The sequence below is a fragment of the Felis catus genome, chromosome A3 (genome assembly GCF_018350175.1).
Source record: "Felis catus isolate Fca126 chromosome A3, F.catus_Fca126_mat1.0, whole genome shotgun sequence".
Classification (NCBI taxonomy): Eukaryota; Metazoa; Chordata; class Mammalia; order Carnivora; family Felidae; genus Felis; species Felis catus.
In genome coordinates, this window is record NC_058370.1 from 26681384 (window position 1) to 26704851 (window position 23468).

Genomic DNA, 23468 nt, shown 5'->3' on the forward strand with positions numbered 1-23468 from the left:
GGCTGGTAAGGTGTTTTTCAAAATGCAGTTCACAGATCACCTGCATCATTACCACTGGAGTGCTTCTAAAAGTGCAGATTCCTGGGCATCACCTAGACCTACTGAATTACAACTTTGGGAGTGGGGCTCAGGAAACTACATTTTTAACATGCCTCCCCCACGCACACCCCGAGTCTTATGCACAGTGAAGTTTGAGAACCAATGGGATAAAAGCTCCCCCGAAGAGAGGCAGACAGGTGATTTAGAGAAGACCAGACAAAGGTTTAGGGAAGGGTCTGGAGACAGAAGATGGGGGGAGGGGGGGCGGGGGGCAGTGTAAGGGCATGCTCCGGGGTAGCGACAGTCAAGACCTGTGCGCGGTGGGAACACTTGAAGGTGGAGGTGAGGACAGGGCTCCGGAAAGGATCTGAGACGGGGTTTGGGCTGGGAGGCTGGTCAGAGGTGAGGTCGCATCCGCGAACCGGTCAGGACAGAGGGGAGGCGGAAGGCGGAGAGACCAAAGTCTGGACGTGAGGAGGAGGAGCAAGGGTGGAAATAATAGGGGGCTCTTCAGAGGGGTCGGGGCTGGGAAGTGAAAATTAGAAAAAAAGGGGGTCACAGGAGGTGGAGACCAAAGCAGGACTAGGAACCGGCCGAGACGGTAACCGAGACCTTCCCTCCTACAGAGTGCCTCCCCCAAAACTCTGGGCCCTGACAAGCCTGAGTGTGGGGCCACGGTCGGGGAGAGGGAGTTTGGGAGAGACAAGCCCAGTCAGGGACGTCCCTCAGGACTGAGCTAGGGGTCCCGGAGGTGGCTCGGGCCAGGCATGGGGCGCTGGAAGGTCCTGGGAGCCCCCGGAGGACCCCGCTCCAGCTCTGGCTCCCGGAGTCTCCTTCACTCACCATCGCCGCCGCCATCTTGGATCCACGTGTCGCCGTAATGACGTCAGCGGAAGTGGTGTTTCCCTGGTTACGGAGTTTAACTCCGTGGGGTGCTGCCTGGCTTCAATCTCTCCTGTAGTCGTGTTCAGCAGAGGGGCGAGAAGACTTAACTCCTGATCGGCAGCCTGGTCTGGGCAGGGAGGTCGCTGATGAGGTGACGAAAGGATGGTGTAACTATGGGGGCCATATTAACTCCTGGCAGAGACTGCTCCTCCTCTTCTTCCCCACTGTATTGTGGGTAATGGGGGTGTGCGTAAACGCGCTTGTTCTCTGGACGCCATCTTTACTATTGGCAGGAAGGCCCGTTGCCAGGGTTACCTGAGGCCCTGATTTAATGAGTGGGATGGGTACCAGAGCTCCAATAGCAGTCCAACTACGAGAATAATTTGTAATTAAGTATATGATTATTTGCTTGACTATTTTATATCCTCTCTAATAGATTGTGATTCCTATGAGGGTAGGATCCGCTCTTTTATTAAACCTTGTACTACCTTATTCTCATTGGCAAAATAGGTAGGGATTATAATAATAGGCTTATGATGAGGATCTAATGATATAATGTTATATGGTAGGTATTCAATAAACAATTGTCTTTTTACATTTATTTTATAATCCTTCAGGTAGATGGTAGGTGCCCAATACAATACACTACTTATTAAACAATGAAAAGCAGCGTATTTCATGGAGGAAGACATCTTTGAATATGGACTTCACCATGGCCTGGTTAGCTAAGAGTGTGACTGGAGGTAAGTTACTCAATCTTGCTAAGCCTCAATTTCCAATATCTGGAAAGGGGACTCAAAAGAGTCATGGTGTTAAAATTGGGCAAGATCTGAAAGTTCATTTATTCCATGTATTGCTGTAAAGTGGATACAGTACCAGTGTTACCAGAGACTTTTTCAAAAAGTTGTTTAAACAAAAGAACCATGAGATCATGGACCTGAGCCAAAATCAAGAGTCCAATGCTCAACTGATCAAGCCACCCAAGTACCCCTTTAGAATGGGGCATCTTATCTACGCTTTCCTTTGCCACCTTGCAGGGGAGGAGTGCATGAAGCCTTCCCAAAGCATTGGTGGCACAAAATTTATTTCCATGTTTTTTTCTTTCATTTTTTTATTTAACAGACTTTTTAAAGAATGTTTATTTATTTTGAGAGAGAGAGCGAGCAAGAGAGAGAAAGAGGGAGGGAGGGGGAGAAGCAGAGAAAGAGGGAGAAAGAGAATCCTAAGCAGGCTCTGTGCTGTCAGCATAGAGCCCCCAGTTCGGGGTTTGATCTCACAAACCATGAAAAATCGTGACCTGAGCCGAAATCAATAGTTGGACACTTAACCCACTGAGTCACCCAGGCACCCCAGCAGACTTTATTTTTTAACGTTTATTTACTTATTATTTATTTATTTATTTATTTATTTATTTATTTAGAGAAAACATGAAAGGGAGAGGATCAGAGAGAGAGAGAGAGAGAAAGAGAGAATTCCCAAGCAGGCTCTGTGCTGTCACTGTGGAGCCTGAGATGGGGCTCGAACCCATGAACTGTGAGATCATGATCTGAGCTGAAATCAAGAGTCGGACTCTTAACCGACTGAGCCACCCAGGTGCTCCCAGACTTTATTTTTTAGAGCAGTTGTAGTTTACATAAAAATGAGTAGAAAACACAAAATTCTCATATACTCCCTCACCTGGCCTCCAGTTTCCTCTATTATTAACATGTTGCCTTAGTATGCTACCTGTTACAACTGATGAGCCTATTATTATTTTTATTTTCATTAATTTAATTCTGTAATTTGCATTATAATACACTCTGTGCTATGCATTGAGTTTTGACAGATAATGATATGTATCCACCATTAAAAGTATCATACAGAATGGTTTCACTACCCTAAAAATCCCCTATGTTCCTCTTTATTCATCCCTCCTTCTCTGCCAAACCCCTGGCAACCACTGATCTTTTTATTATCTCTGAAGTTTTGCATTTTCCAGAATGGCACAGTTGGACTTCATGGTGTGTAGCCTTTTCAGGTTGGCTTCTTTCACTTAGCTCTGTGCGTGTAGGGTTCTTCCGTGTCTTGATGGCTCGTTCCTTTGGATCACCGAACAATATTCCAATATATGGATATACCACAGTTTGTTCATCTCTTCACCTGTAGAAAGGCATCCTAGTCATTTCCAAATTTTGACAATTGTAAATACAGCTACTGCAAACATTAGCGTGTAGGTTCCTTTGTGGACAAAAGTTTTCAACATGCTTGAGTAAATGTCAAGGGACGCAATTACTGGATTGTATGGTAAGAACATGTGTAGTTTTGTAAGAGGCGACCAAATGTTTTCCAAAGTGACTGCACCATCTTGCATCCCCACCAGCAATGAATGAGAGTTCTTGCTGCTCCAAGTTCTTGCCAGCCTTTGGTATTGTCAGTGGTTGGATTTGGGCTATTCTAAGTAATGTGTGGTGATATCTCATTGTTTCAATTTGTACTTCTCTAATGACATATGATGTTGAACATCTTCTCGTCTTCTCAGGTGAACATCTTCTCAGGTGGCTTGTTTGCCACCTGCATATCTGTTATTTCTTTTTTAATGTTCATTTATTTTATTTTTAAGAGAGAGCGAGAGCACAAGCCAGGGAGGGGCAGAGAGAGAGAGGGAGACCCAGAATCCAAAACAGGCTGCAGGCTCTGAGCTGTCAGCACGGAGCTGGATGCGGGACTCGAACTCACAAACTGTGAGATCATGACTTGAGCTGAAGTCGGACACTTAACAGACTGAGCATATCTTCTTTTGTGAGGTGTCTGTTCAGGTCTTTGACCATTTCTTAATTGGGTTGTTTGTTTTCTTATTGTTGGCCTTTAAGGATGCTTTGTATATTTTGGATACCGGTCTTTTATCAGATATGTGTTTTGCAAATATTTTCTCCCAGATTGGAGCTTGTCTTTTCATTTTCTTAACAGTGTCTTTCTCAGAGCAGAGTTTTTAAATTTAATGGAGTCCAGTGTATCAATATTTTCTTTCATGGGCTGTGCTTTGGTGTTGTATATGTCCCCATGTTTTAATCTGTCTTTCCTGTGACCAGATGGATAAATCACAGTATAGGGCAGTTAAACTGAAAGAGCAGGAGGGTAGGAATTGACCCCTGGTCTTGTCCATGTAGCAATAGGCTCCCTCCTATGGATCACTGAACAGCAATCCAATGCACCACAAATCATGAGTGCAAATTCCTACTGCAGGAGATGAGCTCCGCTTTCAGATACCCAAAAACATATCCCAAACAAGAAAGCAGGAGAGAAATTCAGTTACCGACTAGGTAAGTTGAAACACTGCTAGATGTGCTTTCCACTGCTTATACCCAGTTCCTCTGTGCTACTCAGGGGTACAGAAGCAATTCAGGATAGGGCTCCAGGGGACCCTGGCAGGTGCTGTGAAGTAAATCTTTCAGGGGATGCAATGATATAGAAAGGTGTCATTGGCCCCCCATCTCGCTGTCCACCTCTTCCCGTTGTTCCCCTTCCAACGAAAGCTAATGTCAGGCACTTTCAACTGAGACAACATGCAGGAAGGGCCCATTGATCCTTGTCCTCTCTACTTCCTTCCCACATCTCCCTCCCCTCTACTGAGAACTTCCCACGCAGGGAACCAGATACCTCTCAGCAACTACGTCTCCAGACTCTGGTATTCCTACGATGGCGGATACCATCTTAACAACCACGATGGCTGCTTGGCCATGGGAAATGCCCCGGCTTCGGACAGCCCTGCAGCCCTAGGGGAGACCCAGACTAACCAGCTCAAGTATCACTGTGGCTTGGCAGGAAAGTCCTGGCTCCAGTCATGAAAAATCATTCCTGTCATCTTGGCAAACTCAGCTCTTTGGAGACACAACCCATCCAGCATCCCAGTGCCCATGTGATTAGCAGAATAAGGCCCCTCCTCCCTGCCCAAGATGTCCCTGTCTTAATCCCTGGATCCTGTGAAGATGTTGCCTTACATGGCAAAAGGGGCTTTGCTTTGCAGATGTGATTAAAGATCTTGAAAGGGAAAAGTCAGTCTGGATTCTCCAGGTGGGCCCAATGTACTAACAGGTATCCCTACATGTGAAAGAGGGAGGCAGGAGCCGGTCAGGGAAGGAGATGTGACGACAAGCAGTTTGGAGTGACGAGTGGAAGAAAAGCACGAGTCAGGGAATGTGTCAGTTTCTAGAAGTCAGAAAAGACGAGGAAATGAATTCTCCCCTAGAGGCTCCAAAAGGCACGTAGCCCTGCCAAACCCATTTCAGACTCTGACCTCTGGAGCTGTGAGATAATGAATTTGTGTTTTAAGCCACCAAGTTTGTGGTCATTTGTTGCAGAAGCCGTAGGAAACTAACATAGCCAGCGACTACTTGGGGGGCAGTTAGAAAAGCTGGAGCATCGGACCCCATTTCTCTTCAGACTGCTGGTCTTTGGAAGGGTCCCTGCCCCTTTCTGTCTTGTCATCTAGCAAAAAGGCAAATAGATATTCAGGAACTGGCAGAACAAGACAAGCTGTCAGGAAAGCCTTTAGCATTTGTATCTTTTATTTAAATATTTATTTCATGATTTTTAAAAGTTTCCCGTCCAAACCACAGCTGTAACCGGAATCCAGCTGTCCCAGGCACTAGAAGAAATATCAACTTGGGGTCTCCTGAGGATGGCAGACTGGAGATTGCTAGAGTCAAAAAGAGATTGTCCAGTTCAGCCCACCCACCTGACAGATGAGGCGCTGTGGCTGGGACGAGGGTGGGTGTCCGGGAGTGGGAAGGACAAGCAGGCACCAGGCAGATGGCGCTGGAACCACCTCTCGGGCATCAGCTGGGTACTCGGCCCTGCCCGGGCTCCACCCATCATGGCTGTTGGTACTGGCTCTCTGTGGCCGTGTAGAAGTCATCCAGTACGCTCTGGATATATTCGAAGGTGGGCCGCTCCTCAGGGCGGTTCTTCCAGCAGCGTGTCATCACGTTGTAGAGTCCCTCGGGGCAGTTCTCAGGTCGAGGCATCCGGTATCCATGCTCCAGTGCGCGGATCACCTCAGGGTTTGACATCCCTGAGAAGGAGGCATGGAGTGAAAAAGGGAGGGACTGGGACAGGGAATCCTGGGGTGGCAGACACTGTTGCGTCCCCAGGAGCTATCACTTCTTACCTCTCCTGGGAGCAGAGCCCCTCCCGCTGGGAAAGCCAGGTATCCCTTCCCCAGCCTCCCCTGCAGGCAGGGCAGGGACATGGCACCCAGTTTTGGCCAATGGGAGCTGAGGGGCATTCTCCCAGGAGACTGCAGGAAAGGTGTTCCTCCCTGATGAGAAAAGAGGCCTTGGAAGATACACCCCTCCGCTTTCCTTCAACACAGACACATGATCCTGCCAGGCTCCTCATCCTGGGGACTAAGAACTCGCCTACTGTTTCCACACTCTTAGTTATTTTGTTACTTCCAGCCTAATGCATCCTAATGGATTCAGGTCCCATAACCGATTGCCTGGTGTACTCTCAAGAAAAAAACAGGCAGCCTGTCTCTATGTCACTCTGTGAGTGGGACCATTTCCTTGTTCAACTGATGTTTATGTGGGGTATCCTTAAAATTTTTGTTTAATGTTTTATTTATTTTTGACAGAGACAGAGCATGAGCGGGGGAGGGGCAGAGAGAGAGGGAGATACAGAATCCGAAGCAGGTTCTAGGCTCTTAGCTGTCAGCACAGAGCCCGATGCGAGGCTCAAACTCATAGACCATGAGATCATGACCTGAGCCAAAGTCGGACGCTCAACCGACTGAGCCACCCAGGCGCCCCAATGTGGGGTATCCCTAAGAACAATCTTCCACATGTCTCTGATCCCCGATTTTATATTACCAGTCTGGAGCACCAAACTCATACATCCAAGTGCTTCTTTGACCATCTTTACTTGGATATTACAAGTCACGTCAAATTTAACAGGGCTAAACCAGAACTCTTGAAGTTCTATCCCTAGACCATCGACCAACATCTACCCAGCTGCTCCACTAAAACCAAGAGGGTCGACCTTGGTTCTCCTCCCTCTCTCTCTCTGTCTCACCTTCCACATCAGCAAGTCACATTTTTCCTTCTTTTGAAATATAGTATCAACCCATCAACTTGCGTCTGTCTCCACCACCTCTCCCTGTCCCCACTGCTGTGGCTGCTACCTTCTTCCCAGCCCCCAACCCACTCTCCATGCTGAACCAAAGCATCACTTAAAGATGGAAATCAGATGATGCTACTTCCCTGCTCCAGACTCTCCAATGGCTCCCGTACACTTAGACTAACATCCACAATCCACACCCTTCACCATGACCGTGGGCCCTACCTGATCTGGTCCCTGCCAACCTCATTGTTCACCATCTGCTCTCATTCCTTGTCTCCAGCTACCAGGCTTCCTTGCTTTTCTTCAGGTACACCTCCGGGCCTAAGAGCTAGCAAAGCAATGCCTTCTCCCTGGAATCTTTTCTCTAGATCCTCACTGAGCTGTCTTTCAAGTCACATGTGACCTGCTCTGACAGGTGCTGGGGAGCCCCATGTCACCCTCTCTCACAGGTGCCCCATGTCACTCCCTCACACACGTCCTGCTTCATATTCTCCTCAGCAGTGATCTCCAGCTGTCCCTTTTGTATGTGTTCTGCCAGCCTAGGATGTGCTCCTTATGAGCAGAGACCTCGTCTCTCACTGTATCCTCAGTGCCCAACACATAGTAGGTATTTGATCAATAGTGATGAATGAACCAAGTATCTACATCTTTTATTTCTAATCTTTTCAAAAATGTCTTTTTAATTTATTTTCGAGAGAGTGCAAATGGGGGAGGGGCAGAGAGAGAGGGCCAGAGGATCTGAAGCGGGCTCTGTGCTGACAGCAGCAAGGCTGATGTGGAGTTTGAACTCACGAACCGTGAGCTCATGACCTGAGCCGAAGTCAGAAGCTCAACCAACTGAGCCACCCAGGTGCCCCCTTTAATATTTTTTTAAAGACATTTAATTTTTTTTTAATTTTAAAATTAAAAATTTTTTTTAAGGATCCCAAGCAGACTGCGCTCTCAGCACAGAGCCCAGTGCGGGGCTCTAACTCACACGCCGCGGACCATGACCTAAACCAAAATCAAGAGTTGGATGCTTAACTGACTGAGTCACCCAGCTGCCCCTATTTCTAATCTTCATAACCACTTCTGCAAGGTTGGTGTCATTGCCTATATTTTTAAAAAGTGAGAACACTGAGGTAGAAGAAGCGAAGTGAATTTCTCAAAGTGTAATCGTGGATGGGGCAAGAACATAAAGTCAGGGACCCTTTATATCTACCTTTCCCCTTCTCCCCAGTGTTCTGGCTACAGATCCATAAGGACACATCCTGACCAAAAAGGAACAGAAAATGAGATTATTTACTGAGTCTTGGGCAATCTACATGTTGGGTATATCTGTACCTACGTGGTCTATTCAGCATTGGGTGCTGCCCATAGACAGTGGGGATACATTCATCCATTCAACAAATAGTTATTGAGTATCGACTATGTGCCAAGCACAGAGGTGAGCAGTGCAGATATATTAATGAGGAATATAGACGTGTTTTCTGGCTTCATAGAGCTCAGTGTCTGGTCGGGAAAATTAAAAAAAAAATTTTTAATATTTATTTTTGAGAGAGAGACAGAGCATGAGCGGGGGAGGGACAGAGGGAGGGATACACAGAATCAAACAGGCTCCAGGCTCTGAGCTGTCAGCACAGAGCCCGACGCCGGTCTTGAACCCTCGAACTGTGAGATCATGATGCTCAAAAATAAAACATTAAAAAAAAAAGTGGATGTGTATTTTTTAAAGTGTATTTATTTTGAGAGAGAGAGAGAGTGAGCATGAGCAGGAGAGGGGCAAAGAGAGAGAATCCCAAGCAGGCTCTGCACTGCAGGGCTCGAACTCAAGAACCGTGGATCATAACCTGAGCCAAAATCAAGAGTCGGTTGCTTAACCAACTGAGCCACTCAGGTGCCCCTGGGTGTGTATTTTGGAGTCAAATGGCCAGGATTTTGTGACTGCTTGCATGTAGCAAGGCGTGAGAGAAAAGGAAGGACCAAGGAAGCCCCCAGATTTTCAGCCTAAGAAATTGGGTGGATGGTGGTACATTGAACTGAGATGGGGCAGGGGAGGGGAGGTTGGGGGCAAGGATCAAGATCTCTGCCTGAATGGACACACTGACAAGTGAAGGGACCAGGCTGGGCCATGGAAGCAGTCGCAGCTGATGCCCCCTTCCCTACCTGGGTAAGGGATCCGGCCATAGGTGACGATCTCCATCAGCAGAATACCAAAGGACCAGACGTCTGATTTGATGGTAAAAGAGCCAAAGTTGATGGCCTCAGGAGCCGTCCACTTGATGGGGAACTTGGCCCCTGTGGGGTTGGACAGAGCAGAGTCAGCGAGAGTCTGGGAGCAGTCAGGGCTGGGTGTGTGCTAGGGAACAGGACAGGGGCACACCCTTCAGTCCCGCCTCCGCGGAGCAAGGGGTATCTATCCTCAGGACAGATATCTAGAGTGGAGAGGAACAGGCAGAGGGGTGTGGGGTGTGGCGGGGGAGCTGACACTCTGGGCCCCCTCGTTGATTCAGCTGATACTCCAGTGAACCACAGCTCCTGAAGAGTAGGGTCCTCAAGGCCTCATATAAATGGAATCATACAATATGCCATCCTGGTGTCTGGCTTCTTTCACTTAACATGATGTTTTGAAAGTGTATCCACGGTTAGCATGTATCAGTACTTCGTTCCTTTTTTGTGGCTGAACAATATTCTGTTGTTGCTTCCACTTTCTGGCTGTTATGAATAATGTTGCTATTCGTACGCGAGTTTGCCTGTTTCTGAATTTTATATAAATGGAGCCATCCTGCAATGACTTTTGCATGTAGCACTGGTTTGGAATTTTCCATTGCTGCATAACATTATATTACATGAATGTACCACAACTTATATGGACATTTGGATTTTTCCCAGTTTTCGTCTATTACCCACAAAGTTGCCCTCCCCTTAAATCCCACATGCACTTGGCTAGAGCAACCTAAAATTGATCAGAGCCACTGGGTGAGACTACAGGCCTGGAGACTCTATCCAGAAGGACTCCATCAAGCTTAATGACAAGAGCTGGTGCCAGGACAGACACATGTCTCAACTCTCAACACTCACAGCCCACCCAAGTGGGCCCCACCGTCCCTGGGCGGCGCTCCCTACCTTCCCGGGCCGTGTATTCATTGTCCTCAATGACACGCGCCAGGCCAAAGTCGGCAATCTTGCACACCAGGGACGCAGAGACCAGGATGTTGGCGGCTCGGAGATCTCGGTGAATGTAGTTCCTCTTCTCGATGAAGGCCATGCCTTCTGCAATCTCCACCCAAAACAGAGACACCTTCATCCTCACAAGTGGCCCAGCCCAAGGTGGGTCCCACCCCAAAACACAAGAGGAGCGTCCAAGTTTGAGAAAACGGGGAAGTGTGTGCACGCAGCTCCCCCTTTCTTATGGAAGGGTCCTGAGCTCAGGTTGGCATTTCTCTACCTTCATGTCCAGGCTGGGGGGAATCTCAGGGCCTGGTTCTCTTTGGGGGTTTTTCTCTAGGGTTCCCAAACTCCCAGAGACTACTTTGAGGAAAAAGCAATGGCATTATTTTCCCAGGAACCTCCCCCGCCCACACACACACCAGGATACTGTGAGGTACTTTCATCCCCAGCCCTCTTTCTGGGGACAACCTAGGCTAATGTCATACTCTGCTGTATAGCTCTTGTACCTTCTTCATTCTCAAGCTTGGGTGGGGAAAATTCATTTACTCATTCAATAAAAATCTACTGAGTGTCTCCCGGGTGCCAGGCCTATTACTTGAGCGGGTGCTGAGGCAGGCAATGCCCCTGCAGGTGGCGGTAAGTGCCATAAAGGATAAAGCAGAGTAGCAGGACATGAAGTGTAGAGGGCTGTTTTGGATTGGGTGGTCAGGGAAGGCTGCTTTGAGGAGGTGAAGTTTTGGCAAAGATCCAAGTGGTGGTACTAAGTGTGTGAAATAAGAGTATTCCTGGCGGCAAGAACATCATATGCAAAGGCCCAGAGGTAGGAATGAGTTTGGGTGTTCATGGAACAGGGGGCTGAGCAGAAGTTGCCACATGGAGTTGAAGTTGAAAGGGAGGCGGCTGAGTGTGAAGAACCTTCTAGGTTTGAAGAGGGTTTGGACTGTCTTCTGAGTGCAATGGGAGGATGGTAGAAAGACTGGAACAGGAGTATGACATGGCCTGATACATATTTTAATGCCATTATGGCTGCTGAATGAATAATAGACTATATGGAAGATTTTTTTTTAAGTTAAAAAAATCTTTTTTAAGTAATCTCTACATGGGGCTTGAACTCATGACACCGAGATCGAGAGTTGCATGCGTTTCCAACTGAGCCACCCAGGTGCCCCTGTATGGAGGATTCTTATTCACAATGAATGGGTCCCTGGAAGCCTCTGACAGAAAGATGTGGGATTTTTTTCCTCAGAGACATTTTTCACTTACAAGGGTTTGTGCGTTTAACTCTCATAAAGAGGTTTATAATGAGCTCCCAGACACCCAGAAAACAGTACTTACAGTTTACAAATTGGGCTTTGAGCTCCTTGGGCCAGGTCTCATTATAATACATTTATATGTTTTATAGAGGGGGGACACTTTCCAGATCATACAACCAGGAAAATTTTGAATGTCTATGGATTTCCAATACCTGTGCCCCACGTTGCCTCTAATTACTGCAGAACTGGAGGATTGTTGTGGAGGATTGCAGCTGGGTGCAATCTGGTGAGATTTGGGGGGTGGGATAGGGGAGCATGGCAAGACAGACCAAACCAAAACACAAGCCTACTCAAGGTCAGAGGCAAGTGGGGGGGCACACTTTTGGGAAGTGGCCAGCAGGGGGCACCCATGGCTACTGGAACTGAGGTGTGAGGCTTCAAGCTTTCCAGCAAAAACTTGAGACTGTGCTTTTGTTGGGAATCGCAGGCTAGGGGTGAGATGAGACAAGGTCTTGCCGGGGCGGGGGGAGGGGGACATTTATCAGGAGTCCTTAGACGACAGAAGAGTTAACAAGGGTTATTATGTTCATGGAAAACATTGTCGTTTATTCATTTATCGGAAGATGATACTTGAGTTGAAATCGCATTTACTCTGTGCTTTGGGGGGAGGCACGATTGCTATCAGCCATATTTCCCAGGCAAGAAAGGTTAATCCTAGAGAAATAAGTAACTGGTCCAAGTGGAGACCAGGATTGGAACCCCAAAAGCCCAGCTCAGCATCTGTGCACTAATCCATTACTCTACCTGGATTTGTGGCCTTAGATTTGAGAGAACAGGCACTCATGCTACCAGTTACCATTTTTAGTGCCCACAGGCAGACATTCACGTTATTGATTTTCACATATGCTCAGTGGGGCAGGTGGGATTCACCCAATTTGGGAGATAGTAGAGGTTAATGCCTCAGTGACTCCGGAGTTGGACCGGCTCAGCCTGAGCCCCACAGCTCTGTGATCTCAAGCAAGCTACTTCACTCCTCTGTGCCTTCCTTTTCTTCTCTGTAAAAGGAGGGCAACAATAGAACCTGCTTCTGAGGGGTCATGTGAGGATTAATCCTCCATGCCTGCATCAAGGGTTTACAACAGTGTCTGGCACGTAAGTATCCACTTTAACAGTGGCTATTCATGCTCCCTGTTGAGGAAAGTGGCATTCAGAGAGGTTAAGCAACTTGCTCAAAGCTACACAGGCAGAACTGGGATCAATACCAAAACTCTGTGTGACTCCTCCGCCCATGTACCTACACGGCGTTGCTTCTCAAGGGTTTGTCACCTGAATGAGTAACGAAGAGGTTCCCTGGGCTCAGGGGTGGTCTAAGAACTAGGAGTTGCTGAGGGGGTGAGATTTCATAAGCACCAAGCAGGCTGCCTTGATGTTGAGCATTAAAACTTGGGCTTACTTCTGAGAGTTATCGGGGAACCTACAGAATTAGGGCTGGAAGGGTCTGTAGGGCTGTTCCAGCTCCGGGCTCTTCAAACCGAATCCTACTGACACCTCAAGGTCGTCTTGTGGGTGACGGGACAAAGCAAAGGGCACCCTCTTCAATCAGAGCCGCTCTGTTTTAAAATATTTGGCTCCTGGGACACCTGGGTGGCTCAGTCGGTTGAGCATCTGACTATGCCTCAGGTCGTGAGTTTGAGCCTCACGTCAGGCTCTGTGCTGACAGCTCAGAGCCTGGAGCCTGCTTCAGATTCTGTGTCTCCCTCTCTCTCTGCCCCACCCCCATTCATGCTCTGTCTCTTTCTCTCTCTCTCTCTCTCAAAAATAAATAAAAACGTTTTTAAAAAATTAAACAAAATATTCAGCTGCCATATAAGATTTCATTTGATCAACAGAATTATGGCTTAAAAAAGGGCTTTTGAACTTGAAAAGTACAGATGTGGTCTAATTCCCTCATTTGACAAATGAAGACACTCAGGTTCATGGTAGATCTGAGGCCCAGACGGCCAGTTGGTGACAGGGCTGGGGCATCTTCTACTGCACAATCTGCCTCTCTAGGACTGGAGGTGAAGACCAGGTCCCCAGGTTGCCTCCTTCCTATCCCCAGACCCTCTGCCCTGGACATACAAGGGCCAGGAACCTCTTTCACTCCCTTGGTTTCTGTTTTCCCATCTGTGAAACAGGGAGAGTGGCTTCTGCCCAGCCTGACTCTCCCCCAGCAAGATTACTTGCCAGTCTGATGGGTATAATTTAGTTACAGGCCAGACTATTGTTTGCCTAGGGACAGGGACCATTACAGTGAAAATAAATATCAGGCCTTGATTTCCATGTGCCTCTGGCATTCCAGGCTCCAAAACTTAAAGCCTTTTTTTGGGGTGCCTGGGTAGCTCAGTCGGTTAAGTGTCTGACTTCGGCTCAGGTCACAGTCTCGATGTTCGTGAGTTTAAGCCCTGCCTCGAGCTCTGTGCTGACAGCTCAGAGCCTGAATCCTGCCTCAGATTCTGTGTCTCCCTCTCTCTCTGCCCCTCCCCAACTCATGCTCTGTCTGTCTGACTCTCTCTCTCAAAAATAAACATTAGAAAAAAATTTAAGGCCTCTTTTTTTTTTATACCTCTGGACATCCCCTCCCCCACCATTGGGATTTTCATACTCAAATGAGGTCTGCCTTAAAGATCTCCAGAAGACACAGCCCTAGGCCCTAGGCGCGTCTCACTTAACACCCTCCAGGCTGCAAACCACACCCCCTTTATCTTTGCCAGTCCCAGGTTCCAACTGACCAGGCTCTTTTGTTTTTCCCCCATGGGCTTTGGCACAGGCTGTTTCTTCTATCTAGAATACCCTTCTCTCTCCATTTCAGCTGCCTAATTTCCACTCACCCTTAAGGATTCAGCCTAGAAGCCTCTTCCTCTGGGAAGACCTCTTGGGTTGCTCCTGGACCATGATAAATGCTCTAGCCATGTACTCCCACAGCATCCCTTTCCTCCCGGCTTCCCACAGAGAGGAGAGGATGACAGAGGACAGAAGTGAAAAGCACTCAGGCCGCGGGTAAGAAGAGCTGCAAAGAGTAAAGGGAAGATGAGAAAGAAATTGGGATTTTAAGAGTGCTTCTGTGGTTTGTGTACATTATTTGTTTTGCTGGATACTGCTTTCTTTTGACGCTGAGCCAGGATCACTTGGGTAATGGCTCTTTCAGAGATTCAGTTGTGTAATGTCTCTAAACTCTGGGAGGAGAGAAATACTCTCCATTTCATTCACTGCCATATCCCCTCAAATCAACACAGTGATTTAGGCAAACTACTTAACCTCACTGGGCCTCAGTTTCCTCTCTACGCCTTAATTTCCTATTCTGTAAAATGGGGTAACAATTACCTCTCTGTGGCCAGACTGCTACACTGGTGGCCCCCGATGGACTGTGTCTCTTGGGACTCATGCCCTTGTGCAGTCCCCTCCCACACTGACTCTGGACTGGGCTGTGGGCCATACTTTGGCCAATGAAACAGTAGCAAGCATGATAGGAGCAGAGGATTCATAAGGCCTTGCACACAGAGCTAGACCTGTTGGAATACTCCCTCTTGGAACCGAGCCACCATGCTGTAAAGAGGCTCTGACCGGACTATCAAGTGACGAAGGTCCACAGGAGAGAGACCCCGGAGGATGAGCCGCCATGTTGGCCATTCTAGCCCCAGGCAAGTTCTCAGCAGAATGCATCCACGTGAGTGACCTCAGTTTCACCATGTGGAACAGAAGAACCACCCAGCCAACCCCAGTCAACCCACAGAATCACAAGAAATAATACATTGCTGTTAATTCAAACTACTAAGCTTTGGAGTCGTCTGTTCCATAAGAACAGATCATAAAAATCCCACTCTCTAAGGTTCATGTGAGGACTGGATGAACCAGTACCTACAAGACACATAAAAAGTATACAGTTGGGGCGCCTGGGTGGCTCAGTCGGTTGAGCGTCTGACTTCGGCTCAGGTCCCGATCTCACAGTTTGTGGTTTCCAGCCCCCATCAGGCTCTGTGCTGACCGCTTGCTCAGAGCCTGGAGCCTGCTTCAGATTCTGTGTCTCCTTTGCTCTCTGCCCCTCCCCCGCTCACGCTTTGTCTCACTCTGTTTCTCAAAAATAAATAAATGTAAAAAAACCCTTTTTTTTTAAGTATACAGTTGACCCTTGAACAACACAGGGGTCAGGGGCACCGACCCCCACACAGTCAGAAATCCACATATAACTTCTGACTCCCCCCAAAACCTAACTACCAATAGCCTACTATTGACAGGAAGCCTTACCGATAACAAAAACAATTGGTTAATACGTGTTTTGTATGTTATGTGTATTATATCCTGTGTTCTTACAATAAAACAAGCCTGAGAAGAGAAATGGTATTAAGGAAATCATAAGAAAGAGAACGTACATTTACGGTACTGTACTCTATAAAAAAGAATCCGCGGGGCGCCTGGGTAGCTCAGTCGGTTAAGCATCCGGCTCTTAGTTTTGGCTCAGGTCATGATCTCGGGGTTGGTGAGCTCAAGCCCCGTGTCAGGCTCTGGGCTGACAGCTCGGAGCCTGGAGGCTGCTTTCGGATTCTGTGTCTCCTTCTCTCTCTACCCCTCCCCCACTCGTGCTCTGTCTCTCTCTATCAAAAATAAATAAATGTAAAGAAAAAGTTAAAAAAAAAAAAAGAACCCACTTATAAGTGGACCTGCCACAGTTCACTCGTGTTGTTGGAGGGTCAGCTGGACTGTTGTTCTGAGCGCTCAGTACATGTTAGCTATGATTGCGTGCTATTATTACAGCACGTGTCCAATGAGAACGTGTTACATAAATCATTGAATTCCTGTCCCCTCCCCCCACTTCCCCATTGGACTCTCACCTGCGCTGAGAAGTCGATGAGCTTTGGCAATGGCTGCTTGCTGCCCTCTACGCTTTTCAGGAAGTCCAGCAGGCTTCCTGTTGGGGTGGGGGGGGAAGCCACAGGACTGCGGTCACTGTTTTGGTGAATGGTTAAAGCTGTTCGTTGTGATAGACTTCAATAACAACATTTACTTGCCACTCCTTGTGTTTGAGACATACAGTTGGAGTGTTTTTAAAGATGACTTTGTGATTCCTAGACCGGGGGGCAATCACTATTTCTTTTGACGGAGAGAGAGCTTTCTGAGCCTGGTGGACCGGGGCCATGGCTTTAGGGCGCCGGCATAACTGTGTATTTAGAAAATGAAAAGTGTTTTCAGGTTTCCAGATTGCACTAAATGAGGTTGCGTGACGTGCTGCTGTTTATCGAAAAATGGGCAGGGATTGAAAATGGTTGTGGAGCGGTGGCCTAAAAAAACTCCCTGAGAAATCACGGGTCGGCCGGGTGCGGGCAGCTCGGAACGAGTGCTTGGCCAACTCTTTTCCAGAGCATGGTCCACACAGGAGGGATGGCTGGTGAGGCAGGGAGCCGCCCCCAGCCTCGAAGGCTTAAGCCTCTTCTAGCATTACCCAGCGGAGCTCTGGCCATACTGCCCTCTCCTGTAGCTCCGTGAGCTCCCCGTCCTCTGGCATCCCCTTACCATGATTTTACCCCATGAACCAGGAGGGCTGGGCCACTCGCTGCCAATGGAGGCCCAAGTACTCAAGTTCAAGAAGAGCTCCTGGCCAGACCAGGGGCATCTTGAGGGCAAGAGCCATGTCAGAGTCACCTCTGAGTCCGTAATCGACTAGTATGAGCCACGGCCTGCATCCCCAGCCCCCAGAGGGCAGCACCTTTGGCCATGAACTCTGTGATGATGTAGATGGGCTCCTTGGTGACCACCGCATACAGTTTCACCAGCTTATCATGCCGCAGAGTCTTCATCAGGTTGGCCTCTGCCAGGAAGGCATCCACGGACATGCTCCCTGGTTTCATCATCTTCACGGCCACCTTGGTGTGCTTGTTGTAGGTGGCTGGAGCAGGAGAGGGAACAGGAAAGGTGGTCAGAACCCACTGCTCTTTCCCCACAGCTCTGGGAGGCCCTGCTGCAGGCCTGCCTCCTCCAGAAAGCCTTCCCTGCTTATCTCAGTCCTCAGAAAGGGAAAGGCTTTGGCCTCAGAAAGACGCAGCTTGAAGGCTAGTTCACCACTTCCTGGCTGTGTGCCTTTGGGTAAGTCACTTGACCTCTCTGAGCTGTGGTTTCCTCATGTGCCAAGTGGAAAGGATCAGTACTGCCTTTGAAGGGCTGTTGTCAGGATTCAAGAATCGCCTCAAAACAACGCTCAGTTATTACTTGCACACGCATGTGCACACACACACACACATCACTTTTGCTTTGACACATAATCATACATACACACTATCTTTGCTTAAAATGTTTTAATCTTAACACTGCTCTCAAAATAAACACCAGCCATATCACGGTCCACAAGGCCCTGCATGATTTGGCCTTGCCCGCTTTGCCCACCTCCTCATCCACCAAACTCCCCCTTCCTTTTTGTGCACCAATCAGCCTGCCTATCAATCAGTCTCTCAAGCACCCAACTCCCCCTCCCACCACAGGGACCCAACCCACCACACCCCTGCTTCATCTTGTTGATCTTGTAAATCTCATAATTACTTGTGTTTCCATTTTTGCCTTGGCTGCCAGGAAGCTCGAATCCAGATCTGAGGTCTTCCTGTGGTGAGAGTCTAAGGCCTTACATAATATTTTTGGTTTTCTAACCTTATCACCCAGATCCATTTTACATTCTTCTCTATACTTTCTCTGCCACATTCTCTTATTCAATACCTGGCACACAACAGGGTCTTAGTAAATGTATTTGAAATACATGAAATTTAAACTTATTTTTTCTGGCTGAATTGTTTGCATCTCTGTAAGTCACCTTCGCTCCCATTTGGAACATGGTGGAGTGCACTGGGCACTGGCCAGGCCTCTACCCCACATCCTGCAGAGAAGGCACTGCTGTTCTCAAGTTATTAGGGGCAGGACAGCCTGCCTTTTGGGTGCCCCACGATGCCTTCGCATGGTGCTGGGCACACGACGAACGCTCAGGGCAGCTTGTTCATCAGTTGACAACATTGAACTTACCTGAAAATCTCCAAACTACATTTCCCCACTTTTTCATCATCCTAGGAGGCCTCTGGTTATCTCCACCCCAGACTGGTGGACTGTTCCAGCTCCACACAAGGAAGCAGATTCCTCATCCAGGACTTCTCCTTCCCAGAAGGAAGACCTGGACCCCAACAAGCCTGGCCTCCAAGGCAAATCAGTGTTTGCATAGCAGGACAATGTGGTTGCTATCAAAGGAATTGCTCCTTTATGGTTATTATTCAAATCTCCCCTTACACCCAGTGGCATCCCCACTTTGCCTCAGTCCGTTCCTGGAAGCAAAGACCTCCTTGTCTTTCTGCCCTCCCTCCACCCTGTGGCCCTGGATCCTTACCCATCCAGACTTCCCCAAACTGCCCGGCTCCAAGTTTCTTCTCTAGCTTGAGTAATTCCCGTGGGATCTCCCAGGCATCTTTCTCCCATGGCTTCTGGGGCTTGGAGGACACGCAGGGCACTATCAGCTTCTGGCAGAGTCCATCACTCCCCTCTGGAACAGAGCCCTTGGTTAGTGGAGGGCAGCCAGCTAGAGGCTTCCTCTTGGAGGCCTCCCTGCCTTGTCCTCTGCCTGTGGCTGCTACCATCGGGGACATTCCCAAGATGCCACCTTGACCCTCCTGCTCAACAAGCCTGAGACTTCAGGAGAATCAAAGCAACTACTTGTCAGGGCGCCTGGGTGGCTCTGTCGGTTCGGCGTCCGACTTCGGCTCAGGTCATCATCTCGTGGTTTATAAGTTGGAGCCGCAGGTCGGGCTCTGTGCTGACAGCTCGGAGCCTGGAGCCTGCTTCGGATTCGGTGTCTTCCTCTCTCTCTCTGCCCCTTCCCCACTCACGCTCTCTCTCTCTCTCTCTGTCTCTGTCTCTCTCTCAAAACTAAACATTAAAAAAAAACCCTCACAGCAACTATTTGTCTGGGGAGGGTCAGGAAGAGCTCAGCAGGCCTTAGAGGCTACAGGGCACCCTTCACTAGGATTCTTGAGAGACGAGTCCACGCTGGTTGGGACGCAGCCCTGGGCAGGACTCACTCTTGTAGTGAGCCACCAGCTCCTGCAGGGTGTTGAAGGTGCTCCGCGGGGAGATGTAGAAGCCCCCGCTGTCCAGGGTCCGGATCTTGTAATGTTTCACCGTGTCCCCGTGCTGGGGGTCGTAGTCTCGCACTGACAAAGAGTAGCTTCCTGCATTGGCCAGAGAGAAATCCTTCAGGAGTGGGGTCTCAGCCTTGCCACCTCGTGTTAGCACTCTGACACCCCCTCCCGACACCCCTGTAAGGCCACTTGCTGACACTGTGTGGGCACCTGGGCAGTGGAGTCGAGTTAAGAGTGGGCTGTGGAGTCAGGCCGTCTGGGTTCTTGTCCAGCCTCCTCCATGTCCAGCGGACAGACTCTGAACAAGTGCTATGTCACCGCCGTGTGCCTCGGCTTCCTCATCTGTGAGATGGGATTGGTCACCATCACTCCCCCTACTTTATCACATTGCCTGAGGATTAAAAGATGTAATGCTGGGGCGCCTGGGTGGCTCAGTCGGTTAAGCGTCCGACTTCAGCTCAGGTCATGATCTCACGGTTCGTGGGTTCAGGCCCTGTGTTGGGCGTTGTGCTTACAGCTCAGAGCCTAGAGCCTGCTTTGGAGTCTGTGTCTCCCTCTCTCTCTGCCCCTCCCCCGCTTGTTCTCTCTCTCTCTCTCTCTCTCTCTCTCATAAATAAATAAATAAATAAATAAATAACAGAAGTAATGCAATGTAGCACTCGAGATGTGAACACTCAGTAAATGTTGGCTCTCACTTATCTATCTATCTATCATCTATATCTATCTATCATCTATCACAAAAGCCAAGACATCACATCGGATTGGTAAATACGTTACTCAGAAACAAACAAAAAATTAGCAACAACAAAATGCAGTCTGGTTATTGAAATGTAAACATGAAATATTGTGGTAGGCTGAACAGCAGCCCCCCAAGATGTCCCTGTCCTAATGGCTGGAACCTATGACTTTCTTAGCTTATGTAGTAAAGGGGCTTGGAGGATGTGGTTCCATTAGGATCTGGAGATGGGACATTATTTTGGATTGTCCAGGTGGGCCCGATGGAAGCACGAGGGTCCTTATAAGAGGAGGTGGGAAGGTTGCAGTCAATGCTATGACATGCGAAGATGGAAACACAAAGTTGGAGAGAAGTGAGAAAGGGGCCATGAGCCAAGGAATGCCAGTGGCCTCTAGAAGCTGACGACAGCAAGGAATCCGATTATTTCCTGAGGTCCCTAGAAGGAACCAGCCCTGCGGACACCGGGACTTGAGGCCAGCGAGACTGATTTCAGACTTCTGAGCTCTAGAACTGTAAGATAATAAATTTATCTTGTTTTGAGCCACAGAGTTCGTGGTAATTTGTGACCGCAAGAATAGAACCTAATGTGCATGACATCGCATAGACCGGAAACACCCAAGTCTTTCAGTCCATGACCATACTTCTGCCATTTGCAAGCTGTGTGTCCTTGGGCACGCTATTAGCCTCTCTGTCTCTCAGTTTGCTCCATCACAATGGAGCTCCATTGCTCCACTGTGTCTCAGGATCTTGCAGGGGTTTAAATTGTTGCATGAATAACAAGTGACCATATATGCCAGCCACTGTCCTAAGAACTTTGTCCAAATAAACTAGGAATAAATATGAATAATAGCCTCTACAATGAATTGTAATTATATGAATATAATGAATTACATAACTTATTATAATGAATGAATAACCCCACATGGTACAGGTTTTATAGCACCATCATTTTACAGGCAAGGAGACTGAGGTCCAGGCAGGTGCACTAACTCACTTGCAGCCACGCAGCTGGTAAGCCGCAGAGCCAGGATTCAAACCCAGGCCGCTGGCTCCCCACCCCACTCATTGCCACTCTGCCCAGCCAAGGTGAGGCTGGCTTGGCTGATGCTAGATGGGGTGGGGCAGAATCCAAGAAACAGCAGGACGGGATTCAGGGCACTCGTGCTGCCACTTTTATTAAATTGGCTAAATGGGTCCCTACGGCCCTACCTCTGGAGAGCTGTGAGAGGGAACCAGGCTCACCCTTCTGCCCTGCAGGTCTGGGTTGTTTCTTTGGCTTCTCAGCCTCTATCTGCAGAATGGACCAGCTCAACCAATCCCCCAGCTGCCCTGGGAGCAGTTGGAGAGGAGAAGCTGGGGGTTGTATACAGCTTTGCCTTTTTGTGCTATTTCTCTTGTCCCTGGGCTTGAAGGGGGCTTGTTGGGTAGGAGAAAATTAAGCGTAAATATTCACTGGTCTGAAACACTGATTGTGAGTGGCGTTATCCTGCCATGTTCAGGCTTGGCCAATTCAGACATCCAGCCATAGACTAGAGGACCACACGGACGCCTTTGTTGGATGTCCCCAAAACCGCTTAGGGTACCGTGGGGTCACACTTTGTACAATTTACTTGACTAATCTGAACCAAGCAGCTTCGAGTCTAAACATATTAGTAAACACACTTCCATGTATGAAATCTGACATCACGAGACTCCTTATTTCTATTCCTTCCTTTCGGAAAGTTAGCCTCAACTGATGCCAGTTTGAGTGATGTGATGTTTTTGGGTACTGTTCTAGCTTCCCGTGCAACGGCCCTGCAGAAAACCAACCTCACCGCCCAGGAACTTCAGGAAGCAGGTCGCCAACATCAAAACCTCCAAAAAGCATCAAAAGAGACAGTTGAAGCAGTCTCAGAGGAGCCTGGCCTGGGGCTCTTCCTGCGGGCTGGTCTACCCCTTCCTTATGGAAGGAGGGGCAATCAGCTTTGTGGACAAGATATACTGCGATGGGTATTTTAAGTAATACAAGCTGGTAAAGATCAAGCTTCACTAGAATATTTTTGCTAAGGGTCCACAAGCACTGGGGCTTACTTCTAGGGACCCAACCAGGAACTACAGAAGCTAAGAAGACCCAAACCAGGCTCGAGCAAAGGGCAGGAGAAAATTTGGCAGTCTGGTGGGCTGGGTGAGTTACTCAGCCAGAGGGAATTGCATCTGCAGAGGGAGCGTGGCGGCCAGTCATGCCTGGGGTACCCCTGCAGGGCGGGCAGGGTGGGGAGGGCTGTGTTACCTTTGGTGGTCTCGCTGTCCCGGATCATGAAGGAGCCCAGCATGTTGCCCGGGGCCAGAAGCTGGCGCTCCGCATCCTTCCGGCTGATGCCCTTGAAGAACCACCTGGTGGAAAGGGGTGGGAGCCTTGTGTGAACCTCGGAGTAGGCCAGTCCTGTCCCACCTCCACGGGGCGCCAGGAGACGGAGTGCCTGGCTTCCTGCAGCGTTCATTTTCCTACAAGATTCTTTTGGGAAAAATCACCATTCCCAAATGGTGATTTGAAACCAAAACAGAGACATTTTTACTAGGAGTGAATCCAGTTTGCTGAGATAGAAACGTATGCAATTTGGGGAGATTTCTTTAAGAAAAATGATACCAAAAGAAAGAGCCCCCCTCCCCAAAAGACTATTAAAAAAAAAAACAAAAAAAGAAAAAGAAAACTGTTTTTAAAGAAAAAGAATACAGCATTACAAATACAAAATGCCCATGGGCCATTCCAATGCCACCCAGTGTTAGGGATATGGTGATGGATAGAAAGACGGGAATGGTAAGGTAACAGCAGTCTTAACCAACTGTGGTCAAAATCTGGCTTTTGCAAATTTCACAAGGCCACATGACCATCCTCTCAGGGTCTCAGAGGTCCATGTGAGTGGAGGCCCGAGGTTCGTAAACTTCACAGTGTATCTTCTTCTGTGTGTAAAGTTGAATACAAAGTCAGCAAGAGGGGCGCCTGGGTGGCTCAGTTGGTTAAACAGCCAACACTTGATTTCAGCTCAGGGCATGGTCGTGTAGTTCGTGAGTTCGAGCCCCACATCAGGCTCTGTGCTGATGGCATGGAACCTGCTTGGTATTCTTTCTCTCTCTCTCTGTCCCTCCCCAGCTCATGTGTGCTCTCTCTCTCTCTCAAAAATAAATAAA

The 23468-nt window shown here is 48.5% G+C and overlaps 2 protein-coding genes and 1 long non-coding RNA gene across 3 annotated transcripts in view; 1 reads left to right on the forward strand and 2 right to left on the reverse strand.

Moving 5' to 3' along the window:
- The window catches only part of TM9SF4 (transmembrane 9 superfamily member 4), a 52739-nt gene extending 51693 nt beyond the window's left edge, over positions 1 to 1046 (reverse strand). The window contains exon 1 of the mRNA XM_003983630.6: positions 883 to 1046. Coding sequence (XP_003983679.2) covers positions 883 to 897 — 15 coding nt within the window. The 5' untranslated portion in view covers positions 898 to 1046. The remainder of the gene's footprint in view (positions 1 to 882) is intronic.
- A 105-nt stretch (positions 1047 to 1151) lies between these two features.
- On the forward strand, positions 1152 to 23053 carry LOC109498036. The gene is made up of 3 exons (XR_002154581.3): positions 1152 to 1309; positions 1542 to 1667; positions 22078 to 23053. It is a non-coding gene; the product is annotated as an uncharacterized LOC109498036 (long non-coding RNA).
- HCK (HCK proto-oncogene, Src family tyrosine kinase) overlaps positions 5451 to 23468 on the reverse strand; it is a 41636-nt gene continuing 23618 nt past the window's right edge. The window contains exons 6-13 of the mRNA XM_006929858.5: positions 22570 to 22673; positions 19505 to 19654; positions 18817 to 18969; positions 17164 to 17343; positions 16292 to 16368; positions 10126 to 10279; positions 9166 to 9297; positions 5451 to 5974 (exon numbers count right to left, since the gene is read on the reverse strand). Of these exons, the coding sequence (XP_006929920.1) occupies positions 5775 to 5974; positions 9166 to 9297; positions 10126 to 10279; positions 16292 to 16368; positions 17164 to 17343; positions 18817 to 18969; positions 19505 to 19654; positions 22570 to 22673 (1150 nt within the window). The 3' untranslated portion in view covers positions 5451 to 5774. The remainder of the gene's footprint in view (positions 5975 to 9165; positions 9298 to 10125; positions 10280 to 16291; positions 16369 to 17163; positions 17344 to 18816; positions 18970 to 19504; positions 19655 to 22569; positions 22674 to 23468) is intronic.